The sequence below is a fragment of the Nerophis ophidion genome, linkage group LG01, assembly GCF_033978795.1.
Source record: "Nerophis ophidion isolate RoL-2023_Sa linkage group LG01, RoL_Noph_v1.0, whole genome shotgun sequence".
NCBI lineage: Eukaryota > Metazoa > Chordata > Actinopteri > Syngnathiformes > Syngnathidae > Nerophis > Nerophis ophidion.
The window spans coordinates 83,248,261-83,268,734 of record NC_084611.1 but is presented as its reverse complement, the minus strand read 5'-3'; the positions used below and the strand labels follow the sequence as shown (position 1 = coordinate 83,268,734).

Below are 20,474 nucleotides of genomic sequence, written 5' to 3'. Positions count from 1 at the left end.
CAGCATAATTTGATTTAAAATACGATACTGATATCGTTTTGGCACTGAATTTATGTAAGTAATTAGAATTTTTTGAGCTGATTTTTTTTCTTCATTAAATTCTGCTCACAATTTCATAGAATAAAAATGGGAGCAAAATGTGTGTTCTAAAATTCAGTGTAGAAAAATCAGTGCTGAAATATTTGTTGCTTCAAACTAAATTTTTAAACACAAATTGTGCTGGCAATTTTTATTCAAATAAATTGAGAGCTTTGCCTTCCGGCTTAGCTCCTTATTCACCACAACGGATCGATATAGCCTCCACATTACTGAAGACGCCACACTGATCCGCCTGTCAATCTCACAGTCAAATCTTCCCTCACTCTAAACAAGACTTTGAGGTACTTGAACGCCTCCAAATAGAGCAGGGTCTCCTCCCTTTTCCGTGCGAGAACCATGGATTCGGATTGGAGGTGCTGATTATCATCCCAGTCGCTTCACACTCGGCTGCGGACCTATCCAGCGAGAGCTGAAGATCCTGACCAGATGAAGCCATCAGGACCACATCATCTGCAAAAAGCAGAGACCTAATCCTGCAGCCACCAAGCCGAATCCCCTCAACGCCCTGACTGCACCTAAAATTCTGTCCATAAAAGTTATGAACAGAATCGGTGACAAAGGACAGCCTTGGCGGAGTCCAACCCTCACTGGAAATGTGTTCGACTTACTGCCGGCAATGCGGACCAATCTCTGACACTGATCATACAGGGAGCGGACTGCCACAATCAGACAGTCCGATACTTCATACTCTCTGAGCACTCCCCACAGGACTTCTTGAGGGACACGGTCGAATGCCTTCTCCAAGTCCACAAAGCACATGTAGACTGGTTGGGCAAACTCCCATGCACCTTCAAGGACCATGCCGAGAGTATAGAGCTGGTCCACAGTTCCACGACCAGGACAAAAACCACACTGTTCCTCTTGAATCCGAGGTTCGACTATCCGGCGTAGCCTCCTCTCCAGTACACCTGAATAGACCTTACCGGTAAGGCTGACGAGTGCGATCCCACGATAGTTGGAACACATCCTCCGGTTTCCCTTCTTAAAGAGAGAAACCACCATCCAGAGGTACTGCCCCCGATCTTCACGTGATGTTGCAGAGTCTTGTCAACCAAGACAGTCCCACAGCATCCAGACCCTTAAGGAACTCCGGGCAGATCTCATCCACCCCGGAGGAGCCTTGCCACCGAGGAGCTTTTGAACTACCTCAGCCCCAGAAATAGGAGAGCCCACCACAGATTCCCCAGGCACTGCTTCTTCATAGGAAGACATGTTGGTGGAATTGAGGAGGTCTTCGAAGTATTCCTTCCACAGATCCACAACATCCGCAGTCAAGGTCAGCAAAACACCATCCTCACCATGTTATGTGTTGACAGTGCACTGTTTCCCCTTCCTGAGGCGTCCGGGAGCCGTTTTCCATGGCTTCCCCGAACTTCTCCCATGTCTGAGTTTTTGCCTCCGTGACCCACTATCGGTACCTGTCGGCTGCCTCCAGAGTCCCATGAGCCAAAAGAACTCGATAGGAATCTTTCTTCAGCTTGACGGCATCCACCAGCGGGTTTTAGGATTACCGCCACGACAGGCACTAACCACCTTGCGGCCACAACTCCAGTGAGCCGCCTCGACAAAAGAGGTACGGAACATAGTCCACTCGGACTCAATATCCAGCACCTCCCTCGTGACATGTTCAAATTTCTTCCAGAGGTGGGAATGGAAACTCTATGACAGGATACTTTGCTGGAAGTTCCCAGCAGACCCTCATATTGCGTTTGGGCCTGCCAGTTCTGTCCGACATCCTCCCCCACCATCGTAGCCAACTCACCACCAGGTGGTGATCGGTAGACAGCTCCGCCCCTCTGTTCCCCCGAGTGTCCGAAACAAGAGGCCGAAAATCCAATGACACAACTACAAAGTCGATCATGGAACTGCAGCCGAGGTTGTCCCGGTGCCAAGTGCACATATGGACAATCTTATGTCTGAACGTGGTGTTTGTTATGGACAGTCTGTGAAGAGCACAAAAGTTCAAAACACCACTCGGTTTCAGATCCGGGCAGCCATTCTTCCCAATCACGCCTCTCCAGGTTTCACTGTCGTTGCCAACATGAGCGTTGAAGTCCCGCAGCAGAACAAGGGAATCCCCCGGGGGAGCAATTTCTGCTGTTTGGTGCGTAAGCACATACAACAGTCAGGACCTGTTCCCCAACCTGAAGGCGGAGGGACGCTACCCTCTCGTCTACTGGGTTGAAGTCCAACGTGCAGGCTTTGAGCCGGGGGGCAACAAGAATTGCCACCCCAGCCCGTCGCCTATCACTGTGTACAACGCCAGATTGTAAGAGAGTCCAGACCCTCTTAAGAGAACTGGTTCTAGAGCCCTTGCTGTGCATCGAAGTGAGTCCGACAATATGCAGCCAGAACTTAACCACCTCGCTCACTACCTCAGGCTCCTTCCCCCTCAGCGAGGTGACATCCCACGTCCCAAGCTTATGTAGCCGAGGATCAAACCGCCAAGCGCCCTGCTTTCGGCTCCCGCCCAGCTTGAATCGCACCTGACCTCAATGGCTCTTTGGAGGGGGGGACCCGTGTTGCCTCATCGGACTGTGCCCGGCCGGGCCAAATGGGGGCAGGCGCTCGCCATCATGCCCCAACTCTAAGCCTGGCTCCAGAGGGGTCCCTAGTGACCTGCGTCCGGGCGAAGGAAATCTGGGTCTGTGTTCTTTTATTTCCATAGAGGTCTCAGAGCCTTGTTAAAACAGTGTTTTAAAATGTAGTATATAAAAATTCTAAATTTAGTGCAGAAATATTTGTTTCAAACTTAATTTTTAAACAAATTTTGCTTACAAATTTGTATTCAATAAAATTGTCACATAACGATTTTTTTTTTTTTAAATCAGTTCCATACGTTAAGACACAAACGAACTTCGTTGGGCTTGAGTTTGCACAGCAACCACAGAGTCTGTGGAAGATGTTTCACAAAGAAAGAGTCCGTGGAAGATGGTCTAAGAAGAAAGAGTCTGTGGAAGAGGGTTCACAAAGAAAGAGTCTGTGAAAGATGGTCTACGAAGAAAGAGTCTGTGGAAGAGGGTCCTAGAAGAACTAGTCTGTGGAAGATGGTCCGAGAAGAAATAGTCTGTGGTAGATGGTCTAAGAAGAAACAGTCTGTGGAAGAGGGTCCTAGAAGAAATAGTCTGTGGAAGATGGTCCTAGAAGAAATAGTCTGTAGAAGATGGTCTAAGAAGAAAGAGTCTGTGGAAGATGGTCCTTGAAGAAATAGTCTGTGGAAGATGGTCCTAGAAGAAATAGTCTGTGGAAGATGGTCCTAGAAGAAATAGTCTGTGGAAAATGGTCTAAGAAGAAAGAGTCTGTGGAAGATGGTCTAACAAGAAAGAGTCTGTGGAAGATGGTCCTAGAAGAAATAGTCTGTGGAAAATGGTCTAAGAAGAAAGAGTCTGTGGAAGATGGTCTAACAAGAAAGAGTCTGTGGAAGATGGTCCTAGAAGAAATAGTCTGTGGAAGATGGTCCTAGAAGAAATAGTCTGTAGAAGATGGTCTAAGAAGAAAGAGTCTGTGGAAGGTGATCTAAGAAGAAAGAGTCTGTGGAAGATGGTCCTAGAAGAAATAGTCCGTGGAAGATGGTTCACGAAGAAAGAGTCTATGGAAGATGGTCCTAGAAGAAATAGTCTGTGGAAGATGGTCCGAGAAGAAAGAGTCTGTGGAAGATGGTCCTAGAAGAAAGAGTCTGTGGAAGATGGTCCTAGAAGAAAGTGTCTGTAGAACATGGTCTAAGAAGAAAGCAGACGCAGAAAGAAACTTGGTTTTATTGTGCTCTTTTTAATCGTTTGACAAGAAAAGGAAAGTAAGCGTCTGAGGGATGGACTTTTCCACTGAGGATCTCTTGAGGCTGTCCTTGGTGTCCCTTTAAGTCTTCTCTCCCGCCTTCAAAATGTTCCCGTTTCCTTCAGGGATCCCGTCAACGGACTGGGACTCTGCTGCTCCCTGGAGTCCAGCACAAGATGGACGACGGCGGCGGCCGTCAACAAGGAAGCGGAACGTTGAAAAGATGACACGGAGTAGAAGAAAATAGTGGAATATTTTAAGGCTGCTGTGGAGTTGATCTGAGTCCACTCGGCGCTCTGCTTCCTTTCGGATCGGCCTAAAAGGCGTCCAGCTTGTACAAAAACGGTTCATTTAACATTTTTACAATCAAACGTAAAACTGCCTGTTCTCACCAGAATTTAGGGAAACATGAAGCACGATTTCTAGTCTGATCCAAAATGTACCTTTTTTGTTGAAATATACAAAAATAGAATATATCATAATTAAGTATAATAACTTTTCTACAGACTGCAGTGGAACACATTGCTGGGTTACACGATTAAGGTAGGATTAGGGTCTGAACTCGGGTGATAGAGCTGGGGTCAAAGATGGGCTGGGTTTAGGGTTGGATCTGAGGCTAGGGTTGACCTGGGTTCAGGGTTGGAGCTGGGGGTTAGGGGCTGAGCTAGGATGACAAATGGAGCTTGAGGAAAGGTTGGGGAAGGCTTGTATTTGGAGCTAGGGTTAGACCTGGGTTTAAGTTTGTAGCTCGGGGCTAGAGCCTGAGCTTTTCAACCAGTAAAGACCTGGTTTTAGGTTGGAGCTGAGGTTTAGAGCCTGAGCCTTAATGACAGTTGGAGCTCCGGTAAAGGTTTGGGAAAAAATGGGGTTTAGTTCAAGGTTGGATCTGGGGCTAGGATTAAAGCTTGGTTTATGGTTGGATCTGTGGCTAGGGTTAGACCTGGGTTTGAGGTTGGACCTGGCGGTTAGACCCGGAGCTTAAATGGGAGTTGGAGCTGGGTCCTGGTTTGAAACTGGGTTTAGGGTTTGAGCTGTGGTAAAAGATGGGGCTGGGTTTAAGGTTGAATCTGGAGCTAGGATTGGAGCTAGGTTTATGGTTGGATCTGGGGCCAAGGTTAGACCTGGGTTTAACGTAAGAGCTGGGGGTTAGATCCTGAGCTTTAATGAGAGTTGGAGCTCCGGTAAAGGTTGGCGCTGTGTTTAGGTTTGGAGCTGAGGTAAAATATGGGGTTGGGTTTAAGGTTAGATCTGGGGACAGGATTGGAGCTCTGGTTATGGTTGGATCTGGGGCTAAGGTCAGACCTGGGGGTTAGAGCCTGAGCTTTAATGAGAGGTTGTAGCTTCAGTAAAGGTTGGCACTGGGTTTAGGGTTGGATCTGTGGCTAGGATTGGAGCTCTGGTTCTGGTTGGATCTGGGGCTAAGGTCAGACCTGGGTGTTAGAGCCTGAGCTTTAATAAGAGTTGTAGCTTCAGTAAAGGTTGGCACTGGGATTAGGGTTGGATCTGGGGCTAGGATTGGAGACGGGTTTAGGGTTGGGCCTGGGGCTAGAGTCGACCGGTGTTCAGGGTTGGAGCTGAGGGTTAGGGGCTGAGCTGGGATGACAAATTGAGCTAGCGTAAGGTCTAAACCGGTGTGATGGTTGGAGCTGGGGTAAAGGTTTCAGCTGTGTTTACGGTTGGCGCGGGAGTTGGGGTTTAAGCTGAGGTGACAGTTGGAGCTGGGCTCGGGTTGGTTTTAAAGGCTGGAGCAAGGGTTGAGCTAGGGTGTGGTGCCTGGTTTAAGGTTGGAGCAACACGTTTTGTACAAAAATGACTAAATTCTTGCGAGAACATGTCTTTTTCTGCATGATATGACTCGACAACTTCAACATTTTCATGACTATGTCAGCTTGACGTGTATTCCTTCGATGGTTTTGGCACAAATTGAAGTATTTCACTTCTCATTTTGCTTGTCGTTTTATGCACATCACATTCCTACAACCTTTCAAACTAGCGTAGAAAGTTAGCAACTTGTTCCAGACCGCCGGCCACAAATGCACGACTCCGGTAGACTTGCGAGAGGGCCCCTGGCGGTTTATAGACATGTAGTCTATGTTTGATACCAGAAACGGTTCGATTTGTCGGACTGTTGGCAAAGAATACATTCAGTTGCGTTGGCGTCGGACTCTGCGTGAGTAAACGTGAGCGTATGCGTTGTTGGGGGCCCGGGCGGGGGAGGGGAGCTCTACAGGGGGTCAATTGTTTTCCACAGTACTTTGGTCTTAAGAATGATTGGACGATTGAAAGGTGAAGCGATCTTGTGCAAATTGTTGTTGGATGTTTCTTATGTGTATATATCTATATGTATATATGTATAGTGTGTATGTCTGTAAATAGATCGTATCTAAAAATTGTTTCAAAAACACTCGTTTCTGTGATTTGTCAAGTTGGCACGACGGCACCACAGTGGAACCAGAGATTAAAAACCAAAGAACCCAGTTCCTAACTGGGAGACGTGGGGAGATGAGACACAGTGGAGCTACGGTGTTTTCCAGAAGGAAGTCAACAAGAGTTCTAGCTCTTCTTTTTTTAAACAGTGCAGATATTTTTCCCTCTAGGGAGTTAAAGACATTCATTTGAAGATTTTTTTTTCTTCTTTTTCCTAGAGTTCAAGTTGAAAATAAAAAACAAATATTGTAACTGAGCAGCTAACTAACTTCCTGGAAAGAGTTTCAAAAGGCCCGTGGTACAAACCTCAGCTGCAAATATAGAACTTTTCTTATCTGGACGGCGCCCCCTTGTGTCAGCCGAGGACCGGGCGTGAGGTCCTCCCCGGTGGAAAGGAAGGGGGGCGCTCAAACGTTCTTTGCTCTCGTTGTGTCCTCCTCGGCCGGGGGTTCCGACCGGCCAGGACAGGGTTACGCCGCCACGGAGCCGTGCCGACACGTGGAACTCATGGAGTGATGACGCGGGTCGTAGGAACAGTAAGAAGAAGAATTCATAGTCGTAAGAATAATAGCAACATATTGTCGTGTCGTTTTCTGGCAAATTCTCTCTAGAAAAGCGTTTGGCCGGGAGAAGCTAGAAAAGGACTTTGCTACGCCCTCCTTTGGGATTTTGGCACATTACTCGCTCTCTAGTGGCAACTACCGGCTGCTCCTTCTTTTCACCCTTTTTTCCACGGCACGACACGCTTCAGCTTGGCTCGGCACGCTTCCGGGATTTGGGTTTTCCACTCCGGCTCAGTAGGGAAATGTCTGTGATGTTCATCCCTGGTAGGGACGTCCCAAAATGGTTATTATTGGTAAACTAGCTCAAAAACTACTTTTGACCAAGTTTTCTGATCCCAAAAAAAAATGACAATATGAAATATTATTCTTGCTTTTAAAGCATAGTTTTACCCTTATTTTTAAGAGTTGATCTACCTGCGTAGATTTTTTTTTAAAGATTAGGTACAGAGTGAGTACGGTGTTTCCTAATGACTAGGGTTCCACGTCCGGTTTATGTGGCGTCACGAACAGGCGCAGAATTATCACGTTGCCCGGGTCCCTACGACTTCTTGCAGCCACTGTCATATGCTCTCTTTTTTCCACCAGTCACACACTTCCCACCTTCTCCGTAATAACTCAACGTAAGGGTGAATGAATACCGATTCCCGTAAAACCCAAACAGTACCATGTTACTGAAAATGATAGCAGCGAACGTCAACCCCGGTTTGAGGATCACTCAGCAAAACTGCCTGTAGGTAAGGTTGCAATTTTTAATGCCGACAAAGACTTAAAAAACGCTCCAAGTAAAGTAAAGTTAGGCTCCACTTTTCCAAAAATGCCTTAGCCTGATGCTCATATACATTAGCTCTGCTATTGACATGCTAGGAATTAGCATCAGCGATTTTTACATGGCGATTTAAACCCCTCCGAATCTGTTAATGAAAACTACAACTATGATGCACGTTATAATCAAAGTACAATACTTACAGTATTGACACTTTTTAGGTCGCAACAAAAGACGAGATTTAGGGAAAGAATTACCATGTTGCCCAGGTCCCTACGACTTGTCACAGCCATTGTCATATGCTCTCTTTTTTCCACCAGTCACACACTTCCCACCTTCACCGTAATAGCGCAACGCAGGGGTGAATTCCGAATCCCGTACTTTGTTGGCGCCGATTCCCGTAAAACCCCAAAATGGGAAGGACCGGACTTTGCCAGCTCCTCACGTTTTGGCGATCACTCGGCCAAATGTTGCAATTTTCAATGCCAACAAAGAAACCGACTCAAAAAAACCCACTCCAACCTAAGTAAAGTCAGGCTCCACTTTTCCCCAAAAAATGTGTTAGCCTGATGCTAATATACATTAGCTCTGCTATTGACATGCTAAGAATTAGCATTAGCGATTTTACTTGGCGATTTAAACCCCTCCAAATCTGTTAATGAAAACTACAACTACGGTGCACGTTATAATCAAAGTACAATACTTACAGTATTGACACTTTTTAGGTCGCAACAAAAGACGAGATTCAGGGAAAGAATTACCATGTTGCCCAGGTCCCTACGACTTGTCACAGCCATTGTCATATGCTCTCTTTTTTCCACCAGTCACACACTTCCCACCTTCACCGTAATAGCGCAACGCAGGGGTGAATACCGAATCCCGTACTTTGTTGGCACCGATTCCCGTAAAACCTCAACGGTGCCATGTTACTGAAAATGGGAAGCACCGGACTTTGCCAGCTCTTCACGTTTTGGCGATCACTCGGCCAAATGTTGCAATTTTCAATGCCAACAAAGAAACCGACTCCAAAAAAAACACTCCAACCTAAGTAAAGTCAGGCTCCACTTTTCCCAAAAAATTGTGTTAGCCTGATGCTAATATACATTAGCTCTGCTATTGACATGCTAAGAATTAGCATTAGCGATTTTGCATAGCGATTTCAATATCTGGGACGGCGGGGCGCGGTTGTGAGAGTGTCTGTGCCAGCAACCTGAGGGTTCCTGGTTCAATCCCCACCTTCTACCATCCTAGTCATGTCCGTTGTGTCCTTGAGCAAGACACTTCACCCTTGCTCCTGATGGGGCCTGGTTAGCGCTTTGCATGGCAGCTCCCGCCATCAGTGTATGAATGGGTGAATGTGGAAATAGTGTCGAAGCGTTCCTTAAAAATGTAGAAAAGCGCTATACAAATATGAACTATTTACCACGGGGCGGTTTAGCTCGGTTGGTAGAGTGGCTGTGCCAGCAACTTGAGGGTTGCAGGTTCGATTCCCGCTTCCACCATCCTAGTCACTGCCGTTGTGTCCTTGGGCAAGACACTTTACCCACCTGCTCCCAGTGTCACCCACACTGGTTTGAATGTAACTTAGATATTGGGTTTCACTATGTAAAGCGCTTTGAGTCACAAGAGAAAAAGCGCTATATAAATATAATTCACTTCACTTCACTTCACCATTAACCTCCAAATCTGTGAATGAAAACTACAACTACGATCCGCGTTATAATCAAACAGCTGGTGCGTAATAAGGACAATACTTACAGTGTCAACACTTTTTATGGCGCAACAAAAGACGAGATTGAGCAAAGACTGAACACTACACTAACGTCTTGGACTTGTAACTGTAATTGTAACTTAAAGTTGTACTTAAAAAGATAATGTGTAATAAAAAAATATATAACATCTGGAAAGCAGTTAGCATAATCAGGTTATTATTAAATGTTGCAATAAAAAAAAATACAAAATTATTAATATTCATTAACACACGCAAAATTACCAAAAATTTGGTATCATTGAGTACTGGTATGAATTCCCAGGTATCAGGAATTGGTACCATCCATCCATGCATTTTCTACCGCTTGTCCCGTTCAAGTTGCGGGGGGTTGTTGGAGCCTATCTCAGCTGCATTCGGGCGGAAGGCGTCGTACACCCTGGACAAGTCGCCACCTCAACGCAGGGCGGGAATTGGTACCGTTTTTAGTTCAAATGTGAACGGCACCCAGCCTTAGCGCTACGCGTTACATTCCATCCAACTGCACTAGAAAAATAATGATCTCTGGAATTTTTTTTTAACTTTGTTAGATGTCGATCGTTTTCCTGTCAATTACGGTAAAAGCGTTGGGATCTGTGATAATCATTGCGCTAGCATCGTAGTTGCTAACTGTGCGAAATTACCATGTTTTTGTTTTTTTGTGATGTGAGGAGGACCCAGTGACTAGTTTTGCCCTGGGCCCCCAGATGACTAAATCGGGCCCTAGTAATGCGGGTCCACTTCCTGCTGTAGAACCATATACAAGATTAGATTATGGTACCGTATTTCCTTGAATTGCCGCCGGGTATATAGTATGCGCCTGGCTAGAATTACTGCCGGGTCAAACTCGTTTCGCAAAATAATTAGCGCATACTTTACCTGTCGTCATTTTCAAAAATTTGAAATCGCATAAAGGGAAGAAGATTAAGATCTATTCAGTAGGATCTAAGGTCCAAGATATTGAATATGCTAAAAAGAACACTCAGCAGCTATGTTTTATTAATATACCATAGCTGCGTGTGTCAAATATGAGTCATTAAATGACTCCCGCCTCCTGATGGTAGAGGGCGCTAGTGATCCTTCTTGCGACTACAGAAGAAGTTTATTTTTTTTCCTCTCGCTTGCACTTTTAACATGGAGGATTACATATCTAAAATAAAACCGTTTTCTAAACTGGACTTTCAATCGAAGCAGGAGGTAATAAAGGAAGATCTCCATCGAGACAGACTTTTAAAACTGAAGAAAGATAAGGAAGACTTCTATAAACAAGTCATCGATGCTTTTGATCAGAAGGAGCTGCGCATGGACTTCATTTATAAGTAAAGGTAAGACCATAATAACGTTTTTTTTTTATTTAATGTGCTTTTCATGATGGTATCCTTACATCACACTCAAATTTATAAGCGCAGGCCTAAATTTACCGCATGCCTTTGGTAAGCGCCGGAGTGAGAAAAGGATTTAAATTAATTAGCGCCCCGGCTGCAATTCAAGGAAATACGGTATGTTGTTTGTATTCGGGAAATAGGTTGATATCTCTTGTATTCATGTTAGCATTTCAACTAGCTAGCGATTAGCGCGCCTGTTCAGTAAATGGATTTACCATGAATTGATTAACGTGGACCCCGACTTAAACAAGTTGAAAAACTTATTGGGGTGTTACCATTTAGTGGTCAATTGTACGGAATATGTACTGTACTGTGCAATCTAATAATACAAGTTTCAATCAATGAGATCGCCGGGTTATGCACTTTTTGGGAATTTTACCTATCGTTCACAATAATCATGGGAGACAAGAAGGTTGTTTTTTTGTTTTGTTTTCGCTTTCTAGCATGTAAAAATCGGCTCGTTCTAGGTGGCTAGCCATGTAGCTAATCTTAACAGTTAATTCTACCAATAAATCACTTCAAAACTGTATTCAAAAAACGTCAACAGTACTTCATTCACGTTCCGTAACCTGTATAACAACCAAACTGTAGCATGATTGTTTTTGTAAGAGCAAACACTGAGGAACTAATTTTTCTCGCGTACTAACACATCGCCATGCTACGTTATTAGCCCTAAAAGCTAAGTACGGCAAGAGATAAGCTAGCTTCTATGTCAACACGTTTGCGTGTGTAATGTACAACACTGCGATCTACACCGACTGAAAAACTGTAAAATTATCTGTAAAGTGTTATTTCGTGTTTTGCGTGTACACAGCTAGCCAGAGAGTGTATGTACTGTAGTTAAAGTAACACACATAATGTGCTGTGTTTATCATAATCAATATTAAAGTGACTCACCCACTTTTTCCGGTTTATTTGGGTAATTACTCCATTTTGGCTTCAAGTTCCACATTTACAGCTTCGAGCCACTTCCACCTCACTCACTCGGCTTCCGTCTGCTCTAATGTCTCACCATCTTCCTCGCGCTTGCTTCTAAAAAACTACCTCATCCTCCATATATTCAGCTTCAAAAAAGATAAAGTTGTGAATCCTCATCCGTCCAAAAATAGTCGTCTATATTACATATTGTTATGAAGATGCATGTTACTGCATTATATACTGTAGTGTGTATATACAACGTCGATGGAAGGTTTTGAAGTTGTTTAAAGGCTACAACAGTGACTCCTATTTGTGTTTTTTATCATATTTGAAATCCTAAAAAAAGAGATATGTGTTCCTGTCCCTCATAATGATTGTGGACGATGGGCAAAATTTCAGAAAAAGCGCAGTTCCCCTTTTAAAGGCCTACTGAAACCCACTACTACCGACCACGCAGTCTGATAGTTTATATATCAATGATGAAATATAAACATTGCAACACATGCCAATACGGCCTTTTTAGTTTACTAAATTGCAATTTTAAATTTCGCGCAAGGTATCCTGTTGAAAACGTCGCGTATGATTGCGCGTGACGTCACGGATTGTAGCGGACATTTTGATCCAGCACGGATCCTAGCTATAAGTCGTCTGCTTTAATCTTATAATTACACAGTATTCTGGACATCCGTGTTTCTGAAACTTTTGCAATTTGTTCAATGAATAAAGGAGAGGTCAAAGAAGAAAGCTGTAGGTGGGAAGCGGTGTATTGCGGCCGCCTTTAGCAACACAAACACAGCCGGTGTTTCCTTGTTTACGTTCCCGAAAGCTGACGGTGAAGCTTTACTATGGAACAGAGCGGTCAAGCGAACATGGTTCCCTTACCACATGTCAACCGGCAGGTTTCCGTGAGAAAATGGAGGTATTAAGTCGGCTATTACCGTAGTTATGAGCGGAGAGCTTGCGTTGTGCCTCCTGCAGCTGCGGACTCTCTTGCCTCCTCCCACCGGCCGCCCCCGACCGTCGGATGCTTACACCGTGGAGGAGGGGGGGGAAAAAAATCTCAGCCCGGCTGCCTTCCCCCCCCCTCGTCAAGAAACGTGGCTTCCATCGAAGACACTGGCGGTCACCACACCCCTCCGACTTTCAGGTACGACCATATAATCTCACTAAAACACTAGTAACAATAAGCAGATAAGGGATTTTCCAGAATTATCCTAGTAGATGTGTCTAATAAAATCTGAATCGTTCCCACTGCCCCTGTCTTTTTTTTTTTCTCTAGTCCTTCAGCGAAATGATCAAGTATGACACATAGAAGGTACCTGCTATCCCCGTTTAAATAAGAAATTCTCACTTCAGTAGGACTTTAAAGTGCGGTTATCAATCACAGTTTAATGAGCATTTTAATTTAACCCTCGGGCCTAGTTTATCTTTAAAATCCTCACATCCTTAGTCTCTGGTGTTTGATTTAAGGGAAGAGGTGGGAGTGTAAAAATGCAGGTGTGCAGATTTTTTTGCCACGGGATACGATGAAGCGGGCTATGCGTGACCAAGCTGCAGCGTGCCTAGAAACAGTACCTGGTAGTACCCGATGGTACTTGGGTTAGCCCGTGGAACCATACTTGCCAACCTTGAGACCTCCGGGATGAGTAGGGGGGGGGCGGGGGTGTATATTGTAGCGTCCCGGAAGAGTTCGTGCTGCAAGGTGTTCTGGGTATTTTTTCTGTCGTGTTTATGTTGTGTTACGGTGCGGACGTTCTCCCGAAATGTGTTTGTCATTCTTGTTTGGTGTGGGTTTGTACGGAGGAAAAGCGGCAGTGCCTCTAAGGCACGCCCCCAATATTGTTTTCCGGGTGGAAATCGGAAGAAATTCGGAAAGAACGGTTGACCATGGGAGAATTTTCGGGAGGGGCACTGAAATTCGGGAGTCTCCCGGAAAAATCGGTAGGGTTGGCAAGTATGCGTGGAACCGCGTCACTAATGAGTAGTGCCGTGGAAAAGGAGCGTTGGCGTTGCCGAGCGACCCATCCTGAAAATGTCCTTCCTCTCACTGAGTGTAAAAGCCAAGTCTGTCCCTTCCTGTCTAAGCGAAGTCAAACTCCAGGACGTGTTTGCCCGCTAGCTTTGTCCCGCCCGGGACGGAAACATACAAAGAGCTACATAAGTAAGAGCTGCGAGTTCCATTAGATTAGAAAACAGATCACTACAAGTTACGATTTCCGTGGTTGGATATAACTCCACTTTGGTCCTCCGTGTTTGTGAGAAGGCTTTGAAAGACGCGTGTGTTGATTCCGTCCCTTCCTGGTCGTTGTGTTTGCGTGTATTTACAGGTCTGTGCGTGCCCACAGTGTTGTTTTCCCTCAGGCCTTCTGCTGGGCCGACACCCCCTTCCAGTAGTCCAAAATGTCGTGGAGATCCTCGTCTTTAGCGAACTGAACCTTCCGCCGCAGCGCGTGCCCGGCCGCCACGTAGCCCTCGTCCTCCATGGACGCCTGCCGGTGCCTCTTGCGGTGCAGTTTGAAGCGCTCCCACAGTCCGAGGGTCGGGGTGCATAGTAGCCCTTCCTCTTCCTCCTCCTCGTCCTCCTCGGGGCTGGAGCAGTAGCTGAGGTTGTGGTACTGCGGCGCCAGAGCGTAGTGCGGCGCCAGCTGCGAGTAGGCCAGCTCCCGCTGCTTGGCCTGCCGGCTGAGCGTGAGGGGGTCCAACGTGGAGGGCTTGCGGCCGCCGGGGTGGTAGTGGAGCTCCTGCATGATCTGAGGGTGATGCTGCAGTTCTTGGAGGTGCTGCTGGGAGCCGGGGTAGGAGTGGCGGTGCTCGTGGTACTGGCGGATCCTCTGGGCCTCGGCCCGTAGAATAGCCGCTGCCGGGTTGACGGTGCGGATGGTCTCTTCGCCGCCCCTGTCTCCTCTGTCTCCAGGGGAAGTTCTCTCGATGTAGTGAGTGTCTGAGGCGTGATAGGCTCCCTCGGAGTGGAAGGAGCGAGGGCTCCGGGTAGAACCAGGAGACGAGGATGTGCTGGGCCTCTTGGAGACCGGGGCCTCCATGCTGTGGTGTCGCTGCAGTGAGTGATGGTAGCCTCGGCCGCCTCTTCCACCCTTGTAGACCGGCGAGAGGAACTCTCCTCTGTCTCCTCGTTCTCCTTGCTCGGAGAGGAGCACCAGCTGTGGCTCTGCTGTGGACACGGCCCCTCCGCCTGCCGAAGACGGGGATTTGATGCCCTGTTGAAAGGAGGTAGATTCAGACTTGAGCGCGTCGATGCAGTTGTTGATGATCTGATTGACTTTATCCACTTCTTTAGCGATGGTGGAGATCTCGGCAACGGATCCCTGGGGGTTGGCTTGCGGCGACATCTCCCGCTCCCGCTCAATACCGGACCCACGGACTTCCATGTAGTTGAGCTTAGCGGGCTTGTGAGGCGGCGTTTCCACTACCTCCTGCAGCTGGTATGGATCTATGTCAGCACCGTGAGGTAGGTATGGCATCCTGGACAGACTGTCCCCGCTGGAAAGTTTCTGAGAAACAGGACCGCCACTCCCTTCTTCGATATCCCCATCTCCACCGTACTTGAGCTCTATCAGAGTCCTTTGGATCCTGCTCATCTTGCGCTCCTTTTCCTCCATGATCCTCCTCCGCCTCAGGCAGTGGACAACAAGTCCGAGGAAGAGCAGCATTCCGAACAAGCATCCCAGAATAGTCATAATGTAGTGTGTCGCTGACGACTGATTGGCGACCCTTTCTGGTCCTCCGCGGCGGCCGGTGGAGAGGGTCAGACACGTGTGATTGAAGCGTAAAGAGTTGCGTATGGAGGCCACGCAGTACGTGTAGTCCGTGTTGGGTTTCAAGTCCTGCACCACGACGTCTTCTATCTGATTCTTCAGCTTCTGGATGTCTGTGAAGAAGCTGTTGTTGTAAAGCATCAGGATGTACATTTTCCTGTACGGATGAGGGATCTCCACCGTAATCACAGCTCTGGAGTGCTGCACCTCCTTCAGCGTCATGACAGGGTTGGTTTCCGTGAATATGGTGTGATAGATCACCTCGTCGGGGGGCGTGCCCGAAGCGCAGTCGTCGAGTCCGCAGGGGGAAAAGTCCGGGGTCAGGGTGGTGGCATCCAGCAGGCCGTTGTAAAAAGAGGTGGCGTTACCGCCGACGTCCGTGCACACCAGGCTGAGCACGTGCAGGGCGTTGCGTTGCGCCGGCATGCGGGGGTTTTGGCTCAGGAGGTTGTACCCCGAGAACCCTTGAGGGGAGTCGCACACCATCCTCTCGCTGGTCCTGTTCGGGAAGGCACCGAGCCAGCGCAGAAAGCCCAGCAGCTCGCAGGAGCAGTTGAAGGGGTTGGTGTAAAGTTCGCAGGTGGTCAGCTTGGAAAGTCCAGAGAACAAACTGCCGTCCAGCACCTGGATCCTAAAAACGGAAGAAAAAAAACAATCAAGCCATGAGAGGCGAAGTCGTTTAAGGACATCAGTTTCTGAACACCAAGAGATCAACTACAGTTACAAGACAAGCTATAGGACAATCAATCGCATGAAAAACTGATAGAACCCAGGTTACTTAGATCGGGAACAGTTTCAGGCCCTAAATAAAATAGAATTAACTTCATTTTTTTTTTTAAATATTGCCAACATTTTTACAAAACTCTCGAACCCCAAAGTAATTTCATTTTCTTTGCTGTTTTGTGCCGTGTACGTATATTGTTGTTTTTATTAAATTTATTGCGGGTGAATCTATCATCGTTACCTCACATACAGTTTATGAACAGTTTAATTCATTTGCTGCGGAACAAACGAGGCCAGCGACTGACACAAATGCAAAGAGTGAAGTTTGGAAGCGACCGAAGAACAAAACAAATGACAATTAAATGTAGACTTTTGATACACTGGCTTTTGCTGTATTTTTTTTTTTTTGTTTGTTTTTTTAGTAAAATACACACCCCGTTTCCATATGAGTTAGGAAATTGTGTTAGATGTAAATATAAATGGAATACAATGATTTTCAAATCCTTTTCAGCCCATATTCAGTTGAATGCACTACAAAGACAAGATATTTGATGTTTAAATTTATAAACTTATTTTTTGGGAAATAATAAGTAACTTAGAATTTCATGGCTGCAACACCTGCCAAAGTAGTTGGGAAAGGGCATGTTTACCACTGTGTTACATCACCTTTTCTTTTAACAACAGTCAATAAACGTTGGGAACTAAGGAAACTAATTGTTGAAGCTTTAAAAGTGGAATTCTTTCCCATTCTTGTTTTATGTAGAGCTTCAGTCTTTCAACAGTCCGGGGTCTACGCTCTCGTATTTTACGCTTCATAATGCGCCACACATTTTCCATGGGAGACAGGTCTGGACTGCAGGCGGGCCAGGAAAGTACCCGCACTCTTTTTTTTGTACGAAGCCACGCTGTTGTAACACGTGCTGAATGAGGCTTGGCATTGTCTTGCTGAAATAAGCAGGGGCGTCTATGAAAAAGATGGCGCTTAGATGGCAGCATATGTTGTTCCAAAACTTGTATGTACCTTTCAGCATTAATGGTGCCTTCACAGATGTGTAAGTTACCCATGCCTTGAGCACTAATGCTCCTCCATACCATCACAGATGCTGGTTTTTGAACTTTGCGTCGATAACAGTCTGGATGGTTCGCTTGACACGATGTCGAATATTTCCAAAAACAATTTAAAATGTGGACTCGTCAGACCACAGAACACTTTTCGACTTTGCATCAGCTCATTTTAGATAATCTCGGGCCCAGAGAAGCCGGGGGCGTTTCTGGATGTTGTTGATAAATGGCTTTCGCTTTGTAAAGTAGAGCTTTAACTTGCACTTACAGATGTAGCGACGAACTGTATTTAGTGACAGTGGTTTTCTGAAGTGTTCCTGAGCCCTTTAAGAGCTTGAATACATACCTGTTCATGGAGAGGTCAACGTTCTCGATGTTGGGGCACTCCCAGAAGGTGTTGGGCGTGACCGTCTCGATGAGGTTGGCTTGCAGGTAGAGGTACTGCAGCTTGCCCAGCCCTCGCAGCATTCCCTCCGTCAGGTTCCTCAGTTTGTTGAAGCCCATCTGGAGAACCTTGAGGAGGAGGTGGAGAGGGGGCGGTACAAAGACAAGTGGGATTACTGGTAATCTCCAGAACAGAGGCGGCCGGCTCGCTACAGAGCTGCAACATGCAGGAGCCAGATGACGGGCTCAGCGCCGCACTTCACGGTTTGCATGCTGATCACAGCCCGCTGCTGACGCTTCAGATGGTTTCATGTTTGCGTCGCACCTGCTGGCACGGCGGCGGCGGCGGCGCTCTCGCTCGCCGGCATGTGGGCGGCCGCGTGATTCGGTTTCGACAAAAGTATCAATAACGCCTGCCGCCTTAAAAAAGATGATCCGGTGTTTACATGTAGTTATTTATTCGAAGGTGGATTCGGCGACCTCTCTAATTAAAGCTGGGGTACCTAAATGATATTATTTTAACTAAAACATAAATCTTATTAGCATTAGAGATGTCCGATAACAGCTTTTTTTGCCGATATTCCGATATTGTCCAACTCTTAATGGGGCGGTTTAGCTCGGTTGGTAGAGTGGCCGTGCCAGCAACTTGAGGGTTGCAGGTTTTATTTCCGCTTCTGCCAACCTAGTCACTGCCGTTGTGTCCTTGGGCAAGACACTTTACCCACTTGCTCCCAGTGCCACCTACACTGGTTTGAATGTAACTTAAATATTGGGTTTCACTATGTAAAGCGCTTTGAGTCACTTGAGAAAAAGCGCTATATAAATATAATTAATTACCAATTCCGATATCAACCGATACCAATATATACAGTTGTGGAATTAACACATTATTATGCCTAATTTTGTTGTGATGCTTCCACTGGATGCATTAAACCAGGGGTGCCCCCACTTTTTCTGCAGGCGAGCTACTTTTCAATTGACCAACTCGAGGGGATCTACCTCATTTATATATATCATTTATATTTATTTATTTATGAAAGAGACATTTTTGTAAACAAGTTAAATGTGTTTAATGATAATACAAGCATGTGTAACACATATAGATGTCTTTCTTTCACGAAGACAAGAATATAAGTTGGTGTATTACCTGATTCTGATGACTTGCATTGATTGGAATCAGACAGTAATGATGATAACGCCCACATTTTCAAATGGAGGAGAAAAAAAGTTGTCCTTTCTGTACGAAACCACATGAAAGTGGTTGGTTTTTGGCATCTAATTCATCCAGCTTCCATACACTTTACAAGAAAAACATTGGCGGCAAATTCCGTAGCTTGCTTGATTGACATTCACGGCACCCGAGGGTCTTGTGAGATGACGCTGGCTGCTGCCAGTTCATTATTATGAAAAAATGACAGAGAGGAAGGCGAGAAACACTTTTTATTTCAACAGACTTTCGCGCCGCCCCTTCCGTCAAAACTCTAAAGGCCGATTGCACATTTCCTATCTTCACAATAAAATCCCTGCTTCATGCTGCCTGCGCTAACAAAATAAGAGTCTCGGAAAGCAGGCGTGCACAAGTGATGTGCACGCCAGTTTTCTGAGGGATCGCTTGTGCACGCCAGCTTTCCGAGACTCTGTATTTAGTTAGCGCAGGCAGCATGAAGCAGGGCTTTTATTGTGAAGATAGGAAATGTGCAGTCGGCCTTTAGAGTTTTGACGGAAGGTACGGCGCGAGAGTCTGTTGAAATAAAATGTGTTTCTCGCCTTCCTCTCGGTCATATTTTCATAATAATGATCTTGCAGCAGCCAGCGTCATCTCACAAGACCCTCCGGTACCGTGAATGTCATTTAAGTGACGTCTTGGTGAAGATTGATGATCACTCATTTTTAGGTCTATTTTTTTTAAAAGCCTGGCTGGAGATCGACTGACACACCCCCCGCGGTCGACTGGTAGCTCCCGATCGACGTAATGGGCACCTCTGCATTAAACAATGTAACAAGGTTTTCCAAAGTGCATTATTTTTCTTTTTTAACATGCCTCAAAACAGCAGCTTGGAATATGACATGCTCTCCCTGAGAGCATGAGGAGGCTGAGGGGGGTGTATATTGTAGCGTCCCTGGAAGAGTTAGTGCTGCAAGGGGTTCTGGGTATTTGTTCTGTTGTGTTCATTTTGTGTTACGGTGCGGATGTTCTCCCGAAACGTGTTTTGTCAGTCTTGTTTGGTGTGGGTTCACAGTGTGGCGCATATTTGTAACAGTGTTAAAGTTGTTTATACAGCCACCCTCAGTGTGACCTGTGTGGCTGTTGACCAAGTATGCGAGGCGTTCACTCGTGTGTGTGTGTGTGAAAAGCCGTAGATATTATGTGATTGGGCCTGAAAGCAAATGCAGTACCTTTAAGGCACGGCCGCAATATTGTTGTCCGGGTGGAAATCGGGAGAAATTCAGGAGAGGGGCACTGAAATTTGGGAGTCTCCCGGGAAAATCGGGAGGGTTGGTAAGTATGACTGGGAGACTCAACTGCTCTGTACTTTTCCCTACCTCCGTGTACCACTCCGTACGGCGGCGTTTTAAAAAGTCATAATTTTACTTTTTGAAACCGATACCGATAATTTTTGTATGTATATACATATGTATATATTTACAAATATTAGAACATGTATATATATATATATATATATATATATATATATATGTATATATATACACATTCATATACATAAATATGTATATGTATATATTTATGTAAATATGTATACGTGTTTATATGTATGTAAATATGTATATATGTGTTCGTGTATTCACATATATACACGTATTAATGTACATATATGTATATGTACACATATATGT

The 20,474-nt window shown here is 45.8% G+C and overlaps 1 protein-coding gene across 1 annotated transcript in view; it reads right to left on the bottom strand.

Annotated features, from left to right (window-relative positions):
• Positions 1-8,017: 8,017 nt before the first annotated feature.
• LOC133560723 (protein ELFN1-like) overlaps positions 8,018-20,474 on the bottom strand; it is a 224,243-nt gene continuing 211,786 nt past the window's right edge. Inside the window, exons 6-7 of the mRNA XM_061913566.1 lie at positions 17,581-17,747; positions 8,018-16,080 (exon numbers count right to left, since the gene is read on the bottom strand). Of these exons, the coding sequence (XP_061769550.1) occupies positions 14,034-16,080; positions 17,581-17,747 (2,214 nt within the window). The 3' untranslated portion in view covers positions 8,018-14,033. The remainder of the gene's footprint in view (positions 16,081-17,580; positions 17,748-20,474) is intronic.